The 18519-nt window shown below is 40.9% G+C and overlaps 1 protein-coding gene across 1 annotated transcript in view; it reads left to right on the top strand.

The window, feature by feature from the left end:
* Positions 1–1346: 1346 nt before the first annotated feature.
* ptpra (protein tyrosine phosphatase receptor type A) overlaps positions 1347–18519 on the top strand; it is a 33924-nt gene continuing 16751 nt past the window's right edge. The window contains exons 1-4 of the mRNA XM_084927817.1: positions 1347–1890; positions 16397–16442; positions 16656–16737; positions 16822–17226. Coding sequence (XP_084783943.1) covers positions 16422–16442; positions 16656–16737; positions 16822–17226 — 508 coding nt within the window. The 5' untranslated portion in view covers positions 1347–1890; positions 16397–16421. The remainder of the gene's footprint in view (positions 1891–16396; positions 16443–16655; positions 16738–16821; positions 17227–18519) is intronic.

The raw sequence follows: 18519 nt of genomic DNA on the forward strand, positions 1-18519 counted from the left end.
TTTTTGCCTTCATCTATATAAATTATTAATAAATTGTAGGAAATTTTCCAGCTTTCTCTTTACTGCAGAAGGTCGCAAAAGAGTTATTACAGGTCAGTTATGTGACTATTTTCAGAGGAATAGTTTATGGAGGAATTTTAGTAATAAATTTAAAGCACAGAAGCAGCACTATAATGATGCTTCCTAATGATCTTCTCACACCCTCAGACAACATCTCTGCCTGGCCTTGTGCTGCTAGATGAGTGCAACATTTCATAACACTGACCACGTGTACCCTGCCTCTTACCTTATGGTAGCCAGGATAGGCTCCAGACATCCCTGCGACCCTGATAAGGATAAGCGGAAGAGGCTGGCTGGATGGACTAGAATACACAATTGTGTTTCCAGGAAGTTTGAATTGTAGTTATTTATATATATAAATGATGGTTCTTACACACAAAAGTTAATCACGGAGTTCCACAGGGTTCTGTGCTAGGGCCCAGACTGTTCTCGTTATACATTCTTCACTTTGGAATTAATATTAGAAAACGCTGCATATACAGATGATACCCGATGTTATAAGCCATGTGATACAAATCGTCTGGTTAAACTGCTGGCATGTGTTAAACATATAAGGGCCAGTAATTTTGTTTTTGTTTTTTCCTCTAGCCCACAGTTTCCTATTGATTATTTGATTAACACATTCTCAAAGAAACACAACAACAGCAAAAAACAATGAAAAATATTTTTTATTAAACTTTCTGAATCTGATGATCATTCCGACTGTTGTAGACAGAAAATGAACTATTTACCCTTTATATGTTACTACTAGTTATTTATTAGCTTCAAAGTGGCTCAGTAAATTATATTTAAAAAATTGTTACCAGTAAAATAAAAATATTTAAAATGTATATTATTTTAGTTAGAAAATCAGTTCTCTACCTACTTATCCCTATTAAACCAAGATGTAATACCTGAAAACGTCATTAGAAAGGGTAAAAATGTAATAACCTCAGCAAAATAACTTGACTAATAATGAAAGGATAAAAATAATAATAATTTTGCTTATAGGCAAAAGACTATCGCTGGATATATTACTGAATAAAATAGTCTTTAATTATTTGTTAAAAATAAATTACATGGCTTTCAACAAATGACCTTTTCCTCTATTAAACATGTGGGCCCAACCATCAAACTGACGTCACATTTCTGTAATATTGCCCCTGGAGAGTTGCCTCTATATTGCCTCTTTAAAGAATAATCTGATAATTCCCTTTGAAATGTATGTAGATTGGGAAAATAAAGTGGTCTATCATCAATCAGAACAGGTCTCTGGCCCTCAATGCTGTGTTAGGTAGCACTGATGGGGACCGCTGCAGTGTGGAAGGTGTAAAGTGGATCTGGGCCAGCAGGTGTCGCTGCGGGCTACAGAGAAACACAGCGGAGAAGAGACGGGGCCAGGCCTGGGAATTCGTTCCCCGCTTCCCATTCTTCCTATGCAGACAGACACACAACATGGCGGACTAGAATAGTCGGCCGACGCGCCCGGATACAGCGGATAAACCCTGGGATTTAACATCCAAGAAGGCGAAGAAAATACCCTCCGAAGAGACGCTAAAGAAGGGCGAAATTCTAATTTTTTGGAGGGGGCGCTTTCTTTACCTTGGCTTTAGCGGATAAACTGACTGTGAAGTGTTGGCAGTGCGTCCCAGATCGTGCTTCCCTCCTCTGCTATCACCCTGGTCCCCCCCACCTCCACCCCACTCACACTCTCGGTTCCTGGGGTGTGGAGAAAGGGGCCGGGGTTGAAAACGTGGAAGACAGGATAAATTCCCACTTGGCTTTCATTTTTTCCCCTTCTTCTTCTCTCGCCTCCCCCTCCGGTTTCCTTTGGGCTCTACAGGAGTTGTGGTGAGTTTTCTTGTTTTTGTTGCGCAAAGCAGAATCCCACTTGTTACAATGTCGCTCTACGAGCATGTTTCCCCGTGTTGTAACATTGTGTCACCCTCAAACGAGCACTTTCCGTCCCCGTCCCCCCCTTCCTCCCGCTTTTTACGTTACATGATGCCGTTATCGATTGGGGGGGCTCGTCCACGGAGCAGCGCGGCGTTTAATGAGTTGTGAGCCTCCCTGTAACGCCTGAACATTTCAGAAGTAGCTCGGAGGCAGGGAGGGAAATTTTGGCGAGAGGGGACTCCGAAGAAAGGAGGGGAGGGGGGAAGCTTTAAGAGAGAGTGCGACAACATTTAAGAAGTTGGTTTTGTTGTGCCAACACAGATGCTGTTGCGCTTACGCTGGAACAAAGAGGGGGTGGAGTGGCGGGGAGAAGGGGTTCCAGGGTTGCCTCACTGGAAAGTACACTTTATTGATCAACGCTTTGTTATTACATGTTCAGAGACGGAGGGAGTGGAGCTGGCTGGATGGCTGGGTGGAGGAGCAAGGGGGGCTTCATGCGACCCACAACAGGAATTAGGTCGCCCTGACGTTAACGTGTATGCTCTGTCACATCACATCGGCTGCTTTGTGTTTCTTCACCTCTTCAAGATGGGGGTCTCACATGTGTGCTTTCCCAAACTTTTTTCTTTTTTTAATTATTAATAATAGTCCTCTATCTTTCTAAGCCTTGGGTGTATCCAAGCATACAATTTTAGTCGTGTGGGTGTTGATGGCTTTTTAAAATTATTATTATTTCAATCCTTTACTCGGACTTGAGCAGTGATTCATGATTCCCAGCTCATCAGAACACGGATCTTGTTGTAAGGGCTCGCTTGTCATTGCCAGTAGTGGGAATTGACATTAAACATCGGTGGCATAACTGCTGCAGCCGAGCTGAGCATCAGCTACAAGAACACTGCATCAGCAAAGGAGTGTGAAAGCCTCAAAGTCAGAGCAGAGAGAGGGAGAGGAACATCGTCAGGCTGATCGGACATGGCAGAGACTTCCTTGTCATTTCTGGGAAAAGCCTCTGCTACAGAATGTCAGCCTGAAGCTCCGCTTATAATGCTTGGTTCAGTTCACTGAACTGTGGCACATATATATACACCATGCTTCACCATGTGTGCCTCCCCACAGCAGGCATTCAGCTTCACTTGAGGCCGTCATGTCATGTTAGGACCATCCCAGTGCACAAAACCTCCCAACTCCTGTGACTCTTCTCTCTGGCTTATCCTGACCTCTGTCTGTCAGGCCTGAACATATTCACCTTTCACCCTCTACCCCATTAAAAAACAAACCAAACCAAAAAACTGTTAAATCATATCTGCCTGTCAAACATCACCAGCACCTTGAAAGCCGTATTGTGGAAAGAGGGAAAAAGTTTGCTTTGGCAATACGGCAGAAAAAGGCAGGGCTGTTAGAATCGTGCTCACTATGCCTGTATATATCTTTGCACCTATTCTAAGGAGAGAGAAAAAAATGAGTTATTTCTGTCTTGTTGGGATGCTGTCAGAGTTTTAGCAGAGGAAGTGGAGTGATCATCCTCGTACCACATTTTTCACGATTGGCCTAGTTACTAAAAATAAAATAAGTATAGCTTGAAATCACTTTGTGGGAACTTTGTGTCGAGTGTCAATGAGTGGGTGTTTAAAATAATGGCCCGTGTGTTGTGAAATTTCACAATTTCAGGGCTCTGACACAATATTATGAGTTTGCTTTTTGGGTGGGACTGGAGGTATATTTTTGTTTCCACCTGTGGGCCCTGCATGTTTTGCTGAGGAAGAGCACTGTAATTCAGCCTCTCGCGGGATAAACACTGCTCCATTTAGAGGATTATTATGCATTACAGGGGCCTGATTGGAGCTACATGCGATATGTCAATTGGATCTTAATGACATTTATTCCACAATACAGGAAATGAACCTGTGTGATTACTAATGACTGACTAAATATTGTGCCTGGCTAGAAAGGACGCCATCGAACATCCTTCAGCTTTGCCCTGCCTCTCTGCTGAATGGAAATAGTAATTATGTAATATCTTCAAGTTATTTAGTCAAATGTTTCTTTAAAATCTTCTTGATTCCGGCTGACTGGTGTTTCTGGTCACTCACGCTCATAGCAACGATTAACAGCGGGTGTTTTTGTACATGGAAAAGTACTTTGGATGTGCAAAGAGGTTCTTTTGATTTTTGTAAGCTCACGTGGGTCCACGTCAGTCAGGATCTGGTTGCCACCTTCCTTTTCCATCATAGTGTGTTAAAGCAGTGCTATTTCTCCCTTTTGGGGGATGTTAGAAATCAACATAAAGGATTACTCTTGGCTGTACTGCAGTACTGTAACTACAGCTACATGAATACCTTTTTTCCTCATATGGCATATGTGTTATTATAGCCAGTAATTGGGTTTAAAACTTTTTTGTGTGTGATTTCTGTTCATAAAAAGCAAGAATTTGGAGCCATGTTGCACATTTATGATGTGTTAGGTTTTCACTTTATTTCAAAAGAGTGCCTATGATTCAAACTGAAGCTATATGTATTAATATTTGCCATCGGCCTGCCAACAAGACTTGTTTTGTCCTGCTCTGGAAGAAGGGGGGGGGGGGGGGGGGGGAGTGCTCAGAGAGCCTGTAAGCAAGTGAGTAGTTTTTCAGTGCACCACCTAAAGGTGAAGCTGGACAAAATGGATTTTAAAGAGAAGCCAAGTCATGATGTTGCTTTGAAGTCAAGTCCCCGGTGATTATGTTATTATGTTAGATGGTTTTGTTATCTTTCAGAGGAAAAGGAGGGGACGGCTGCAGTAGGATGACTACTTCAGATATCAGAGCTGTCATTTTGGGTTTCCATTGATAGAGATCCAAAATAACCAAGGGATAGTTGGCAAGTGTTGCTGGGAAATTGAGCAATGCCACCCTGTGCATGTAAACCTGTATATGTGTATTTTTTGTATAAGCAGTACTTAACGGATCATGGAGATGTTTATTTACTTATATATTGCAAATTAGAGCTTTTTTTCCTTAAATATTTCCTTTTCTTAAGATTTTTTTCTGGATGTTCCAATAACTTTTGTTGTCATGTGACAAAATTAAATTAAAGAGCTTAAAGGGAATAAATCAATAGGACATAAAATGTATTGAAATTATCCGCAACTTGACCACAGAGTAAAACATCAGTAAAAGTAAATGAGTAATTTCTAATGCAGTAATAGCCTACTCACTGATGGGGGCTGTTTTCTGTATTTACTCCTTTGTATACGTGTGTCTACATTTTACTATCATCAACAGATGGTATCGGCTCAGCAGCAAATGTGGATGGAGGGGCCTTTAACTTGACACCTGGTTAAGGTCGATTTTATGGGGTGTTATTAAATTCTATACCCCTTATGTTGTATTATAAAGAAAACATGTAAGAATCAAACCTTCAGCTCAAATTTGGCGACCTCAGACATGAGACCAAGCTTGTATAATGACGGAACGCAGCAGGATGTCCTCACAGCAACCCCTCCCCATACACACACACACACACACACACACACACACACACACACACACACACACACACACACACACACACACACACACACACAGATGTGTGAGTTGTATATAACTAAGTGGTCACTTAGGAGAACAGGCTCTACTGTATTGTATGATGTTCATTATTTAAGAATGAAAAGTGTGGTTCTGTGGTGTGGTGGTTAACATATTACACATCAGATTCCTGCTTTGAGACTGGGAGGAGATATAAACCCAGGGGCTTATAAACTAGTGGAATGGGTGTGTTTCATCACGAAGAACATCTACTGTAAAATCTGCCTATACAAATACGGGACTACAGCTGCCTCTCATTTCTTAATACATAGGACATAAAACAGCTCTAACAAACTTGAAAAGTGAGCGGTCCCCAACCCCTGGGCCTCGGACCGGTACCGGTCCGTGAGTCGTTTGGTACCGGGCCACGAGAGTTGAGGCTCAGGTGTGAAATGTGTGGTTTTCAGGGTTTTTATCGGTTTTTCAGCGTTATTTTGTTACCGTTTTTATCATTAACTCGGTTTTCCTGGGTCTTTTCACGGGTGTTATGAATAAATCTTCTTTTTTTTTTCGGTACCGGTACTAGTTTTATTTTGTTGTATTTATCCGCAACACCTTAAAGGCCAGTCCGTGAAAATATTGTCGGGCATAAACCGGTCCGTGTTGCAAAAAAGGTTGGGGACCACTGTTTGGTATGACCACCTTTAATTCTTCAATAAAACTTTGGCACTTATGTTGTTGGTACAAAACAATTTAATGCCTAACAGACAGATTTTGGGGGGGGGGGCGGACCAGCTGTTAATAAGCGTATCAGTAAGTGTATGAGTTCTTGGTAATGTGTAGCACAACACTGGTCGTCCCTTGAGTTACGTGCCTTTTATATGCTTGAATGATTCATAGGTCGGTATGACTGTTACAGCCCCAAGTAACTGTACTTTTCTTTTTTATTACTCCTGTTAATTAGTTATAAAATCAGCTTACATCCTTCACTGCTTTATATATGATATGAGTGTTGGCACCAACAACTACAAAGATAAATGTTTTCTGCCTCCCAACAGCTGCACAGGAGCAATAAAATATAGTCTAAAGCTGTTTAAAAATAGGTTTTAAATACAGAGATTTATTATCTTTTAAAACAGTTAGGTAAGCAAGACTAACAGTGTGAAGTTCTCATTCAGTGCCAACTTATGGGGCTTGATGGTTTTTATATACGTAGTGCAGTGCCCCAAAAAAAAAAAAAATCAGATTTCATGCCTGCCTCAGATGCATGCTGGATCTACAAATCGGTTTTGGTGTTTAAGTTTCAAAGGGCAGAAGTGAATCGAGTTTCATTGTGGCCCTTGAGCTGTCCATTTGGCCCTGCACCACTCTTCAAGGTCACAGTGGCTTTTGTGGGGAGACCATGCTTTGCGCCTCCACATCCTCTCTGTGTCCAATGTGGGAAAGCTTGAGAGGCCCCTGGCATGCTCTGTGAGAAACCCCACAACGAATTAGACACAGAGCAGAGCTTCACTGACTCACCACTTTCACTCATTGAAACAAGTTAGTTTTCTTGATCCTTCCAGCCTAATGGAACCAAATGATCATTACAAGGTTAATAACAGACACAGCAGTCTCTCTTGCCCTTATGATTAGCCAGAATAGTAACCCCATGCTTCTCTTCATCTTTTCATCAACTCACCAGCTTGTGAATGAAGCCAACAGGAACACAAACCACACCAGCAGGGAGTAGTATCCCTCAAAAAGGGAAGTCCAGAGGATTGTGGCTGTTGTATGTGGCACTGGGGACATATAATCTGTGGTCTGTTTTAGAGCATGAGTCCTAGCGGCCTTGACTTAGACCTACTTCAGTCTCCCGTGAAGAGAAGCATTCACAGTAGTTCAGTTACCCCAGACCCCCTCCCTCTGAGGACATAGAAACAGTATTAATATGCTATGAATGGAAACAGACAGACAAGCAGTGCAGAAACTTGTGAAGCTGGAAGCCTTGTGAGAAAGCCATGAATGGTGAATTCCCTTGACTCTGCTGCTGGTGTCCTGTCGTTGAGGTCTAGGCTCTGTGTGGTACAGGGGTCAAGCACTTACCTTTTGAAATATATTGAATCCTAAATACAATTATTTTTAAAATAATATAAAAGATGAGTGTCTTTTAGTCCTCAAATGCCTTCCATTAATTAGATGGGATTGGAATGTGCGTAGTTATTTTGATATCACTTTCAACATAGCACCAGTCCCCCTGCTCTCAGTGGCAAAAACAAAGAGAACTAAAAAGTTAAAAAATGTGGTCACACTAGAGCTGATGCTACTGTACTTGATGTCACTAACGCAGTCTTTTCCACACACAGAAAAAATCTGCAACTCGCTCCCTGGCATCTGAATCACAACAGTCTTGTCCCGTTAACACATTGATAAAACAAGCAGTCTCGACTGTGGTTTCAGTCACATCTACTTTAGATAAAAGGTGTGATCAGCAACTGCTAGGGATTCTTCTTTTTCTATTCATACATTTATATTCCTGCAGTTGAAAAATATAGTAATAACCTATATGACCCTAAGGTCACATGTAAATACAAAACCATCACTGAAGTCCTCAACCATGAGCAAGAACTTGCCATATCAAATGACTACCTTGCATTGATTTTGGCCTGTGGTTGTCATGGAGATGTAATATTGGACTTCCTTTATATTTTACCTATAAATGCTCCTTTCACTGTGTGAATGAAATTGCATGGCAACAGCCCAGCTCTTTCACAACTGTACGATTGCTCTTATTAGATCTGCCTGTGCTTGACTGTAGACAGAATTGTATGTGTCATTATAAGGCTTTGACTTGCTTGCACAGTTTCTCAGAGTTCAGTATATTATCATTCATATATGTATGTATAGATAGATAGATAGATAGATAGATCTTCACTGTACTTGTAAATATGAGACTTAAAGAGATTCCAGTGGAAGTGAAGGAAACCTTCATCAAGCCGAATACACATAATAAAGCTGGAGAGACAGACAGCAAAAAACTTTAGGAGTGGCCAAATAACAATGTGATGCATTCTTAATTGAATGAATGCATTTGCCAGCTCAGCAGCACCAAAAGGTCTGAAAGGCCATGTAAGATGACTAAAGTGCATGATGACTGAATTATTTCCATTGTTAAAAAAAATAATTTCACAACATCTGACCAAGTCTTGACCAAGCTAAGAGGTGCCTTCATGAATGTAAATACAAAGTGTTTCTAACTAGGTGCAAAAGAAAAAAGACTCAAGAACAGGAAGGCCAGATTAGACTTTGTAGATAAACATCTTAAACAGCTGGCACAGTTCTTCCATCCATCCATTTTCTTCCATTTAAGCATGTACGGCTGGCACTACCGCTACTGTGGTACTACTGTGTGTTGATGATGTGACTGCTGATAGAAGAAGCAGAATGAATTCAGAAGTGTACAGGGTTATGTTCTCTGCTTAGATTAAGCCAGACTGATTGCACAGTACTAGCAAATAGATAGTGACCGAAAACAAAGGAATGAGATATTAAGTGGCCAAATAAGTCACCTGATTACAACCCCAAAGAACATGCTTATCAGTTTTAAATACAAGATATTTTATGTACCGTCATAGCACTGTCCCCTACATTTGCTGGCTGCCATTAAGAATCTATAAGGTTATCTTAAACAACTAAAAGGGTATTGGAGTTGTTTTACATGTTTAATAAAATTCTTCTACCCCCAATTTTTTACTCACAAAATGTGACACCTGCTCTTTGACTGTAATGTCAGCTGTCTGTTCCATAATCACAGAGAAATAATCTGGAGACTTTCTTTAATTAGCATTCTCAAAACATCACAGGACATAATATCAGACTCACTTGCTATCCTTACAAATTAGCCATGACTGCAACTCTGGTATATCCTTAGCATACAGGTTTAGCAACTGGATCAAATTGAACTGTGCATCTGGTTTCATTCAAATCGCCAATCCTTGACACTGAAGACAGAATAATGTAGCCAACAAAGCTATTCTAGCAGACATAGAAGGAACAATGCTAGCAGCAGCAACTTGAAAAGCCATCTTACACAAAAGCTACCATCATCAAACCTTGATCATGTGTTGATAATAGAAGCAGGGTACTAGGGCTGCACGATTAATCGTTAGAAAATCGCGATCTCGATTCATACTTATGTGCGATCTCATTTCCAAATGACAACGATTTAAAAAAAAAAAAAAAAAAAAAAGACGACGACGACGATTGTACCGCATTTTGATCCGGGACGTAATCTGCATGAAAACAAGCGCTCACTCTTCCTGCTCAACAAATGATAAGGGCGGAGCCTTATACCACGTGATACAGAAGCTGTGCCGTGTGATGCTAAAATTAGCAGGGAAAAAACAACAGAGAGCACGTCAGGGATGACGAGAAAGTGACAGGAGAAAATCCGTCCCGGTCAACCACCCAAACATCAATAACGGGAACCTTATACAGCGCTTCCCTATACCCGTCGAACTCCCGCAGGCACAAAGAAATTACGGAGGCTATCACTTATCACCTGACCAAAGATATGGCTCCCATCAACACTGTGCAAAACGAGGGATTTAGGAAAATGATCAACACCCTAGACAAACGCTACACAGTGCCGTCCCGCAACTATTTTTCTATTGTTGCACTACCTGCTCTATACACGCAGTGTCGAGCAACGGTGGAGACGGAATTTCAAGCAGTACAACATTTTGCGGCAACAACAAAACGTGAGACGTTTGTTGTTTTTATGTTTATTTATTGTTTTTATGTTCGGTCTCAACTGTTACGAAGTTGATGTGCAGTTAATAAGTGCAATAAATATTTATACTGGAAAAGAAAATCGTGAGAGAATCGTGATCTCAATTCTAAGCCAAAAAAATCGTGATTCTCATTTTATGCAAAATCGTGCAGCCCTACAGGGTACTCATATTTATAGCTGTAGCACAGACCTCAGAGGACACTTTTTTTCATGGAGTTTAAAGCTATGTAGAGAAATTTAATTTCTCAGCTAGCTTTATACAAGTCATTCTCTTCTTTTGTGTTGTCTGTCAGTGTTAACTGATGAGCACTGGTGGAACTGGAACTAGTGGATTTCAGTTTCCTAACTACAAATTTATCCATTTCATGAACATTACATTCTCTCTCCAAGGCTAATGTTCTAAGGAGCGTTGGTGCCAAACTGTTCGTTTGTTCTATGAAATAGTGCTCTGATTGAAGTTCTCAGACCTGAAAGTTCTCATATCGAGTCTAAATTTAATCTGGGCGTGTGCCGGCACACATGGGTGCTCAGCATTCTGTGGAGGCCAAAGTTTTTCTGCCCCAGACTCATTTTGTCTCATCCATCCATCCATCCATTTGCTTCCGCTTCTCCTTTTCAGGGTCGCGGGGGCGCTGGAGCCTATCCCAGCTGTCATAGGGCGAGAGGTGGGGTACACCCTGGACAGGACGCCAGTCTGTCGCAGGGCCAACACACAGGGACAGACAACCATTCGCGCTCACATTCACTCACACATTCACACCTAATGGCAATTTGGATTTTCCAATTAACCTATCCCCACAAGCTGCATGTCTTTGGACGGTGGGAGGAAGCCGGAGTACCCGGAGGGAACCCACACAAACACGGGGAGAACATGCAAACTCCACACAGAAAGACCCCGGCCTGATGTTGGAATTGAACTCAGGACCTTCTTGCTGTGCGGCAACAGTGCTAACCACCGTGCCAGCACGGTGGTTAGCACTGTTGGCATTTTGTCTCATATGACACATAATTGGAAATGCCTAATGTTGATAAGAAAACATGCAATATTCGACTAGTCAGAGAATAATTAAAAAATTTAGTCCAAGTGGAAAAAGTCAGTTTGTTGATACTTTTTTAAAACAAAGTCCTTTTTATCTAAGGATCATTCCAGCCAGTGCAGTTGGTTCTCATAGTTCTTTTATTTCTAAAGCTAAATCAAAAGTATATCTCTTAAAAGAGTAAAAAAAAACATCCCATTATTTCATGGAGTTAAAAAGGAAGAGGCTGTGCTGACACATTTCTGCGTTGTATTTTTATTCCCACCAGTCAATCTATTGATTTTGTGTTGCGTGTCATAGTCTTAAGGAAGCTGTGGCGGCTTTCACTTTGCTGTAGGACAGCTCTTCCAAACAGTGGCCGCTGTAAAGGGCTAGCTCTAAGTGCTCTGCCTTGTCTGAGAAATACTCACATGGCTGCACAACACAAGCCCAAAGTAAGGGGAGCAGGAACTGCATGACTACCTTTTGCGCTATTCATTCTCTAATAGATGTGTATGTGTATGTACATGTTGCCTCTGCAGGGAATAGTATGATGAAACTGTTGGAAAGATATTTACTGCTGAGCAGCAGGCTGGCTCTAAAGAAGGCAGACTGAGAATTAAAAAATGCTTTGTCAGTCAAATGTGTTTGTGAAATATGAAATCAAATCAAATAGGAGTGGTGAGCTGCTGCGTTTTGTTTTAAGCAGGAGCTTGTCACACGTTGTCAGTAATGGTGTTACAGTAAGACGATGTTTATCAGACATTTTGAGACATTAGTGTCTTGTCAAGGCACCACATGACTGACTAATTTAAGCTGCAGTGTCCTCTTTATTAATTCAAGTACACAGCTAATTAATTGAACACTAAAAGCACTTTGGCTCCTGCATCCTCATTTGAGTGTAAATTACAGTGTTTAAGGTAACGCATTCCAAAGTAAAGTGTTACCTTAAACTGAAAGTGACGCTGTGGACGTTACTCTTATTTTTAGTGTACGAAAGGAGAAGAACGAGACGATAAAGTGCAAACTGCATCCAGGACAGAAACAACAGCATTATAGTGTTGACACAACAGCAGCTCTTTGCAAGCATCTGCACTGACGGCATGGTGACACAAATCTAGCAAACAGTCCAGAGTGATGCTAAAGCTGAGTGCATGCCAACCCCAGCCCAGCAGCCAGTCTGGCCTTCAACAGGTAACAAAGGCAGTGAAGATCACTCAGTCTTGTAGTACTATGGCCTCTATTGCTACCTGTACATATATCTACAGTAGAATTACCAGTACTCACACAGTCTCTTTGCTCTGGTTTTCAACTGCTTTGTGTTTTCAGCATTGTGGTCCAACTTAAACACGAAAATAATTATATTTATCTCCTCTTTCGCATAGGGATTTGTGTTAATAGGGAGGATTATAGTCAAAGCCTTATATTCTTAACTAGTAATTATCTCAGGCCATGTTCCAGAATAAACGCCCTTACCAACTGAACACATTGTGAAATATTTGCATGTGTATAAAGGCCTTAATACAAAAATAACACAATGAGTATTGTAACAAATGATTCATTAACATACTGCATTACTTTAAAAAAAAAAAAAAGTAACAAGTAATTTGTAATGCATTACTGTTTTTGAGTAAGGACCCCAACCCTGTCCATCACCTAGAGTATCTTTTTAATAGATAGCTCTGCCTGCATAGAATCTAAAAGTGGCACAAATAGAAGCTCTTGCCCAGTGCGTGTTAAATTAATGATGTCTTCTACCAACACATGAGTCTTCTGAGAAGGAATTGCATGCATTTACACCTACACACTGGAACAACTGCTCAAGAGGCTAAAATACATTAAAATGTTACCTTAGGCTATTGTAGTCCTGCAGCTACACTGCCTCTAGATAAAAACCTCTCAGGCACCTGCAGCATCTGTGAAGTGAGGTTAGCAGCAGGACTGGCATATATCACTTACACCAGCACAGTGACACGTCATGCAGCCTTGGTGGATAGCATACAGAAAGCAATGAGTCACGAGTACATTACTAATCTTAGTGCATCTCATCAAATTGATCTGGTAGAACGCTGCTTCAAACAGACTGGTATCAATCATCCTGTCTGCTATATTTGAAGGCTCTTTTTTGAGTACTGGAGGAGAACAGGGTAAGGTAGCGTTTATGGGCTTAGGTCAAAGATGTATTAACAGGGAGTTTTGTTTTTCTGACTACTTGACCAGACAGGATATGCTCTTTGAGTTATGAGTGACATAATTTAATATGTGATATAGCTTTTCTTTGGATCGTTTTTTTTCCTGAAAGCAGGCATTTGTTGGCTAAGTAGTTGGTTGAAAGTGAGAAAGGGAGAGCAACAAGTGGATTTGTAGATTAATAGCATCCACATTGACCGCATTACTTGCTTATCATGTCCCATTTTTAACTGTAGCCAGAGTGGTGTGCTCAAACCAGAATGTAAGTACTGCAATGAATGAGCTTAGTTCAAAACAGCAGAATATTGGCAACTGGCTCAATTATAGCTTTTAGAGCCCAATTTATTCTCTGCCCTGTGATGCAATAATCCGTGATTTAAAGCGGTGGTTTGTGTGGTAGCGCTGCAGTGTTTGGCTCTGTTGGCTGGTACAAGTATCTCTGTAAGCACAGGCAGATGGACTGGATTATTCAAAGGTCAAGACCGTGGGATTAGATTCAGAGATTATCACAGCTCAGTCAGTCTCTGCGATAACGCAGAAGAATGACAGTCGACCCAACCAACCACTCGGCCTCTGCCTTCTTCACATCTGTCTGCATTCTGGCCTTTTATTCACCGTTTACTCAGTATTCAGTTTGAGAACATTTGTAGCAAGAATTAAAGTGTGACACCAATTCAGCCTCGATCCTGCTTAGTTTTTGAATGCTCAACTGACTGCACAGAGTCCACTCCACCCTATGATTCAATAACTTGTAGAACCAGCAGTAACAGCTTGATGTAATCATTTTCTGTGTGATGTTATCGGTTTCTCACATTGTTGCGGGGGAGTTTTGGTCCATTCGTCTTTACAGTGTTGCTTCAGTTCATTGAGGTTTGTGAGCTTTTGTTTATGCGCAACTCTTTTAAGGTGTAGGCTTTGACTGAGCCATTGCAACACTGATTCTTTTCTTTTTCTGTTATTCTGTCAGAGATTTGCTGCTGTGTTTGGGATCATAGTCCTGTTGCACGGCCCAATTTTGAGTCGGGTAACTTCAAATTTGACTCTAGAATACTTTGTTAAAGTACAGAGGAGTTCTAGCTTAACCTTACAGGTAAAAGAAGTCCAAATGATCACCCCTCCACCACCGGTTTGACACTTGTTATGTGATTTTTACCAAATGTGGCACAGTGCATGATAGCCAAACATCTCAGCTTTTGCTCTCATCTGTCCAAAGGACATCGCTCCAGACGTCTTGCAACTTTGCAAGCCTACGATGTTCTTTTTAGCAAGAACCGACTTTCTTCTGGTGACCCTTCCAAACAAGATCATATGTTCGTACAAGTACACAAACTTTTATGTACAATGTTATCTCCGCCCTGTAGCTTCAGAGATGTAGCGCTGGGTTTTTTGTAGTTTCTCTGCCTGTAATTTTGCACTGCTCAGTCTGACCTTGGGGTGAATTTGCTGGGACGTCCACTCTTGGGAAGACTGTAGCGTTGTGTTAAAACAAATCTAAAAGCGCCAGTCATTTAAACTGCCAAAATCAGCTTTTTTGAAGGTGGTCATGCTTATTGATCCTCAGATAATCAACTTCATCTGATTAGGAATTACTTACTCTCTTTATTCCTATGGAAGCAGTAAGGGTGCACTGAGTTTTTGACAAGACAGAGTGCTGTGAAAGCTTTCTTTTAAACACAACTGTACACAGATCTGAATATGGTATCATTGAAATAAACATACTAATAGATATTCAGATATTACATCAAAACATTACTGCAAATGAAGGTGGTTAAGGTAATCATGTTTGTTATTAATCCTTTATTTATCCAGGTAAAAAATCTCATTGAGATTAAAAATCTCATTTCCAAGAGAGACCTGGCATCATGGCAACAAAAGTCACATACCACATAGGTATATAACATTTAAAACAAATACAATATCCCATACAAACATGTGTAAAATATACAATAACAGATCAAATTAAGAGTACATTAAAAACAATCACACTGAGTAAAAGAGCTGTTCTCTCGTTCCTTTAAGACAGACTTAAACTCTCCCAAGGTAACCAATTCTGATAATTTCAGTTCCTTCTGCAGATTGTCCTCAGTGGAGTAAACTATCCCCCTGTGTCGAGCTGCAGAAAGTGTTCTGTAAAAACGTTTTAACTGCAGCTGAGATTTAGCTTCTGATAACAATGAAAATATTTCAGCACAAATCACTTCTACTGCAAATTTTTTCTTAACTTCAGCTCATGCCCCCGGGGTTTTCGAGCTTGTCCCAGGTGACATCAAGCAAGAGGTGGGTTACTCCCTGGACAGATCACCAAGGAGACAGACAACCATTCATGCTCAAATCCACACCTACAACCAATTTGGAATCACCAGTTAACCTAACAGACATTTTTGGACTCTAGAAGGAAGCAGATATGCCCGGTGAAAACCCACACGGGCACATAGAGAGAACACACCAACTTAACACAAAAAGGCCTCAGCTGACGAGCAAACCCAGAACCTTCCTGTGTGACGGGGCAGTGGTAAGCACTGCACTGCTGCTTTATCACTTCATCCCATCAGCTTTGCGGCAGCAGCAAAGAGAATGTGAAAGAGTCATTCTCCCCTGTCATTTTGTCATCATAGATTAGATTTTAATGCACTTTTAGTTTGGTAATAAGTTTGTAACATTACCTTCACTTTGCTGAGTTCTCCACTGCTCAGTGCTGCTTCGTATATACGAAGAAAAGGGCTTCAAGCATGAAAAACAGTGAGCACAGGAGAAAAAACTAGCTTGTTTGTGAATTACAAAAAAATAGCAATTTAAACAAATAACTACTTTACGTACGGTTGTTTAACAGCCTTTGCAGAGCAGAGGCAGGATGTCGTGGTGGATGATAGGGGAAGCAATATTACCAAAACATGTTGCAGTTTTTTAGTTTAAAAGAAGGGAAATGATTGGGGGAAGGATCTGCTTGTCGTTCTAAACTGTTCTCTTTTTTTTTTTCTTCAGACCAGGCTGTGCGGATGAGTGATTGATGCCAACTACGCTTCTTCAGGTAAGCACACACAAGCCCACGTCATCAAAGTTTTTATTTGTTTTTTTTTTTCTTTGCAAACAAATAGCATGTTGGATTAGGATGGAAGATTATAAAATACATAATGGATTATAGAACAACCAAACCTTTATCTTTTGGGAAAAAAAAAATCAATCATTTTCAGTTTTGTTTTTTCCACTAATAGGATTTTGTCTCTTTTGTGTGTGTGTGTAGGGCAGAATGGGTGTGTGCGCCCTGCTCCTGCTACTTGGTGTAGCCCTGGGGGGCTCAGCCGAGGATCTTGCCCCTGTCACAGGTATGAGCCATTTCCACATTTAATTCAAATGCCTTTATGTTCTCATTTTTACAGGTTAAAATGACGTACTGTCTTCTTCAACAGGTCCTCCAGATATTACTACCATACCCACAAAGCCATCTACAGCACCCTCCCTCAAGGATGGAGTGCCAGTATCAAACCCTACACACCCACCCACAAAGCTTGCCCAAGCTGTCATTACATCAGCAGCAATCACAACAAAAACCACGATGACAACGACAACGACAACAACAAAAGCAGCAGAAGCAGCAGCTACCACAGACACAAGCCTAGATAGTAATCAGGACACAGAACTCAATAGTTCAACACCCACAGTACAGCTAGCTTCACCTCCTACCCCTCAGGCACCACCAAGCATCAACCCTCCACTTACTCCTAGCATATCGGAAGGAGATGATGAGACCTCAGCCACATCTCCAGAGACTGCAGCGACTCCAACGACAACCAGAACAACATCCACCACTAATAGTGAGCGATGCACACATCATTGTTTTTTTCTCTTCTTGCATATAAACTTTTTATATTATAGTGAAATAGTTTGAGGATGATGAAAGGAAGATTTCAGATTATTATTTTTTCAGGTAAATTTATGGTAGTTTTTGCCATCATTCCCATCTCTACTCACACGCACAATGTAGTCAAGGTTAGTGCTGACATCTGAGTACAAGGAGGCCTCCCTAAAAGGTACTCAGATGGGGCAAGAAACACAACATTTCAGAATTCGATTTTACAAGCCTTAAACAAATAAGCTGGTCAGTCAAAATTCCAGACTAGTGGGATTTAAAATCAAGGTTTATATAAGAACTCTTATAAATATGAATTTTAAGTTCAGAAAATTTTTTTGATGGTGCCCGGTGGTCCCAGATCACACGTGATTGATATGTTGTCGTAGCCAACAGGGAAAAATGGTGAAAATGACAAAAAAAAACCTCTCATGTTATAATAAATAAATTACAGTTAGGTCCATCAGTGACACAGTTGGCATGTTTGTTTGTTTGTTTTGTTTTGGGGTTGTTGTTTTTTCATTGCCACAGGATTTTAAATCAAAAAATCAAAATTGGATTGTAGTGGCTCTCTTCCACAGTGTGCCTTTCCTGCTCCCCCACCTCACCCCAACTGGTCACAGCAGTTGGCTGCCCCTCCCTGAGGCTGGTTCCTCCGGCTATAAGGGAGTTTTTCCTTCCCACTGTTGCCAAGATCTTGCTCATAGGGGTCTGTTAGGGTTTCTCGCTATTATTGTAGGATCTATACCTTATAGTATAAAGCACCTTGGGGTGCTTGTTGTTGTGGGCACTATATAAATACAATTCAAAACTGCTGTTTAGGAATTACAGACCTTTTTATACAAGAACTGAATGTGGTCCAGAGAGATGTCAGTGCAAGTGAAGGAGACCTCTGTTGATCATTTCTACAATCAAGAGAGGACTTGAATGGAAAAACAGAGGGTTTACAACAAGGTGCAAACACCTGATTACACTCAAGAACAACAAGGGTAGATTAGACTTTGCCAGAAAACATCTAAAAGAGCCTGCACAGTGCTGGAAAAAATCTCTGGACACATGAAACCAAGTTTAATTTGTACCATTTGTACTCATTATCCATTTGCTTCAGAGTGCAAATGGATAATGAGCCAAAGCATTCTGTGAAAGTAACCCAAGGGTTTCTCAAGGCAAAGAAAAGGGATATTCTTCAATGGCCAAATCAGTTAGCTGATCTCAAGCCAGCAGAGCAAGCTTTTCAGTTACTGAAGACAAAACTGAA

The sequence above is a fragment of the Perissodus microlepis genome, chromosome 5 (genome assembly GCF_051167445.1).
Source record: "Perissodus microlepis isolate ML-2025 ecotype Zambia chromosome 5, ASM5116744v1, whole genome shotgun sequence".
NCBI classification, from domain to species: domain Eukaryota; kingdom Metazoa; phylum Chordata; class Actinopteri; order Cichliformes; family Cichlidae; genus Perissodus; species Perissodus microlepis.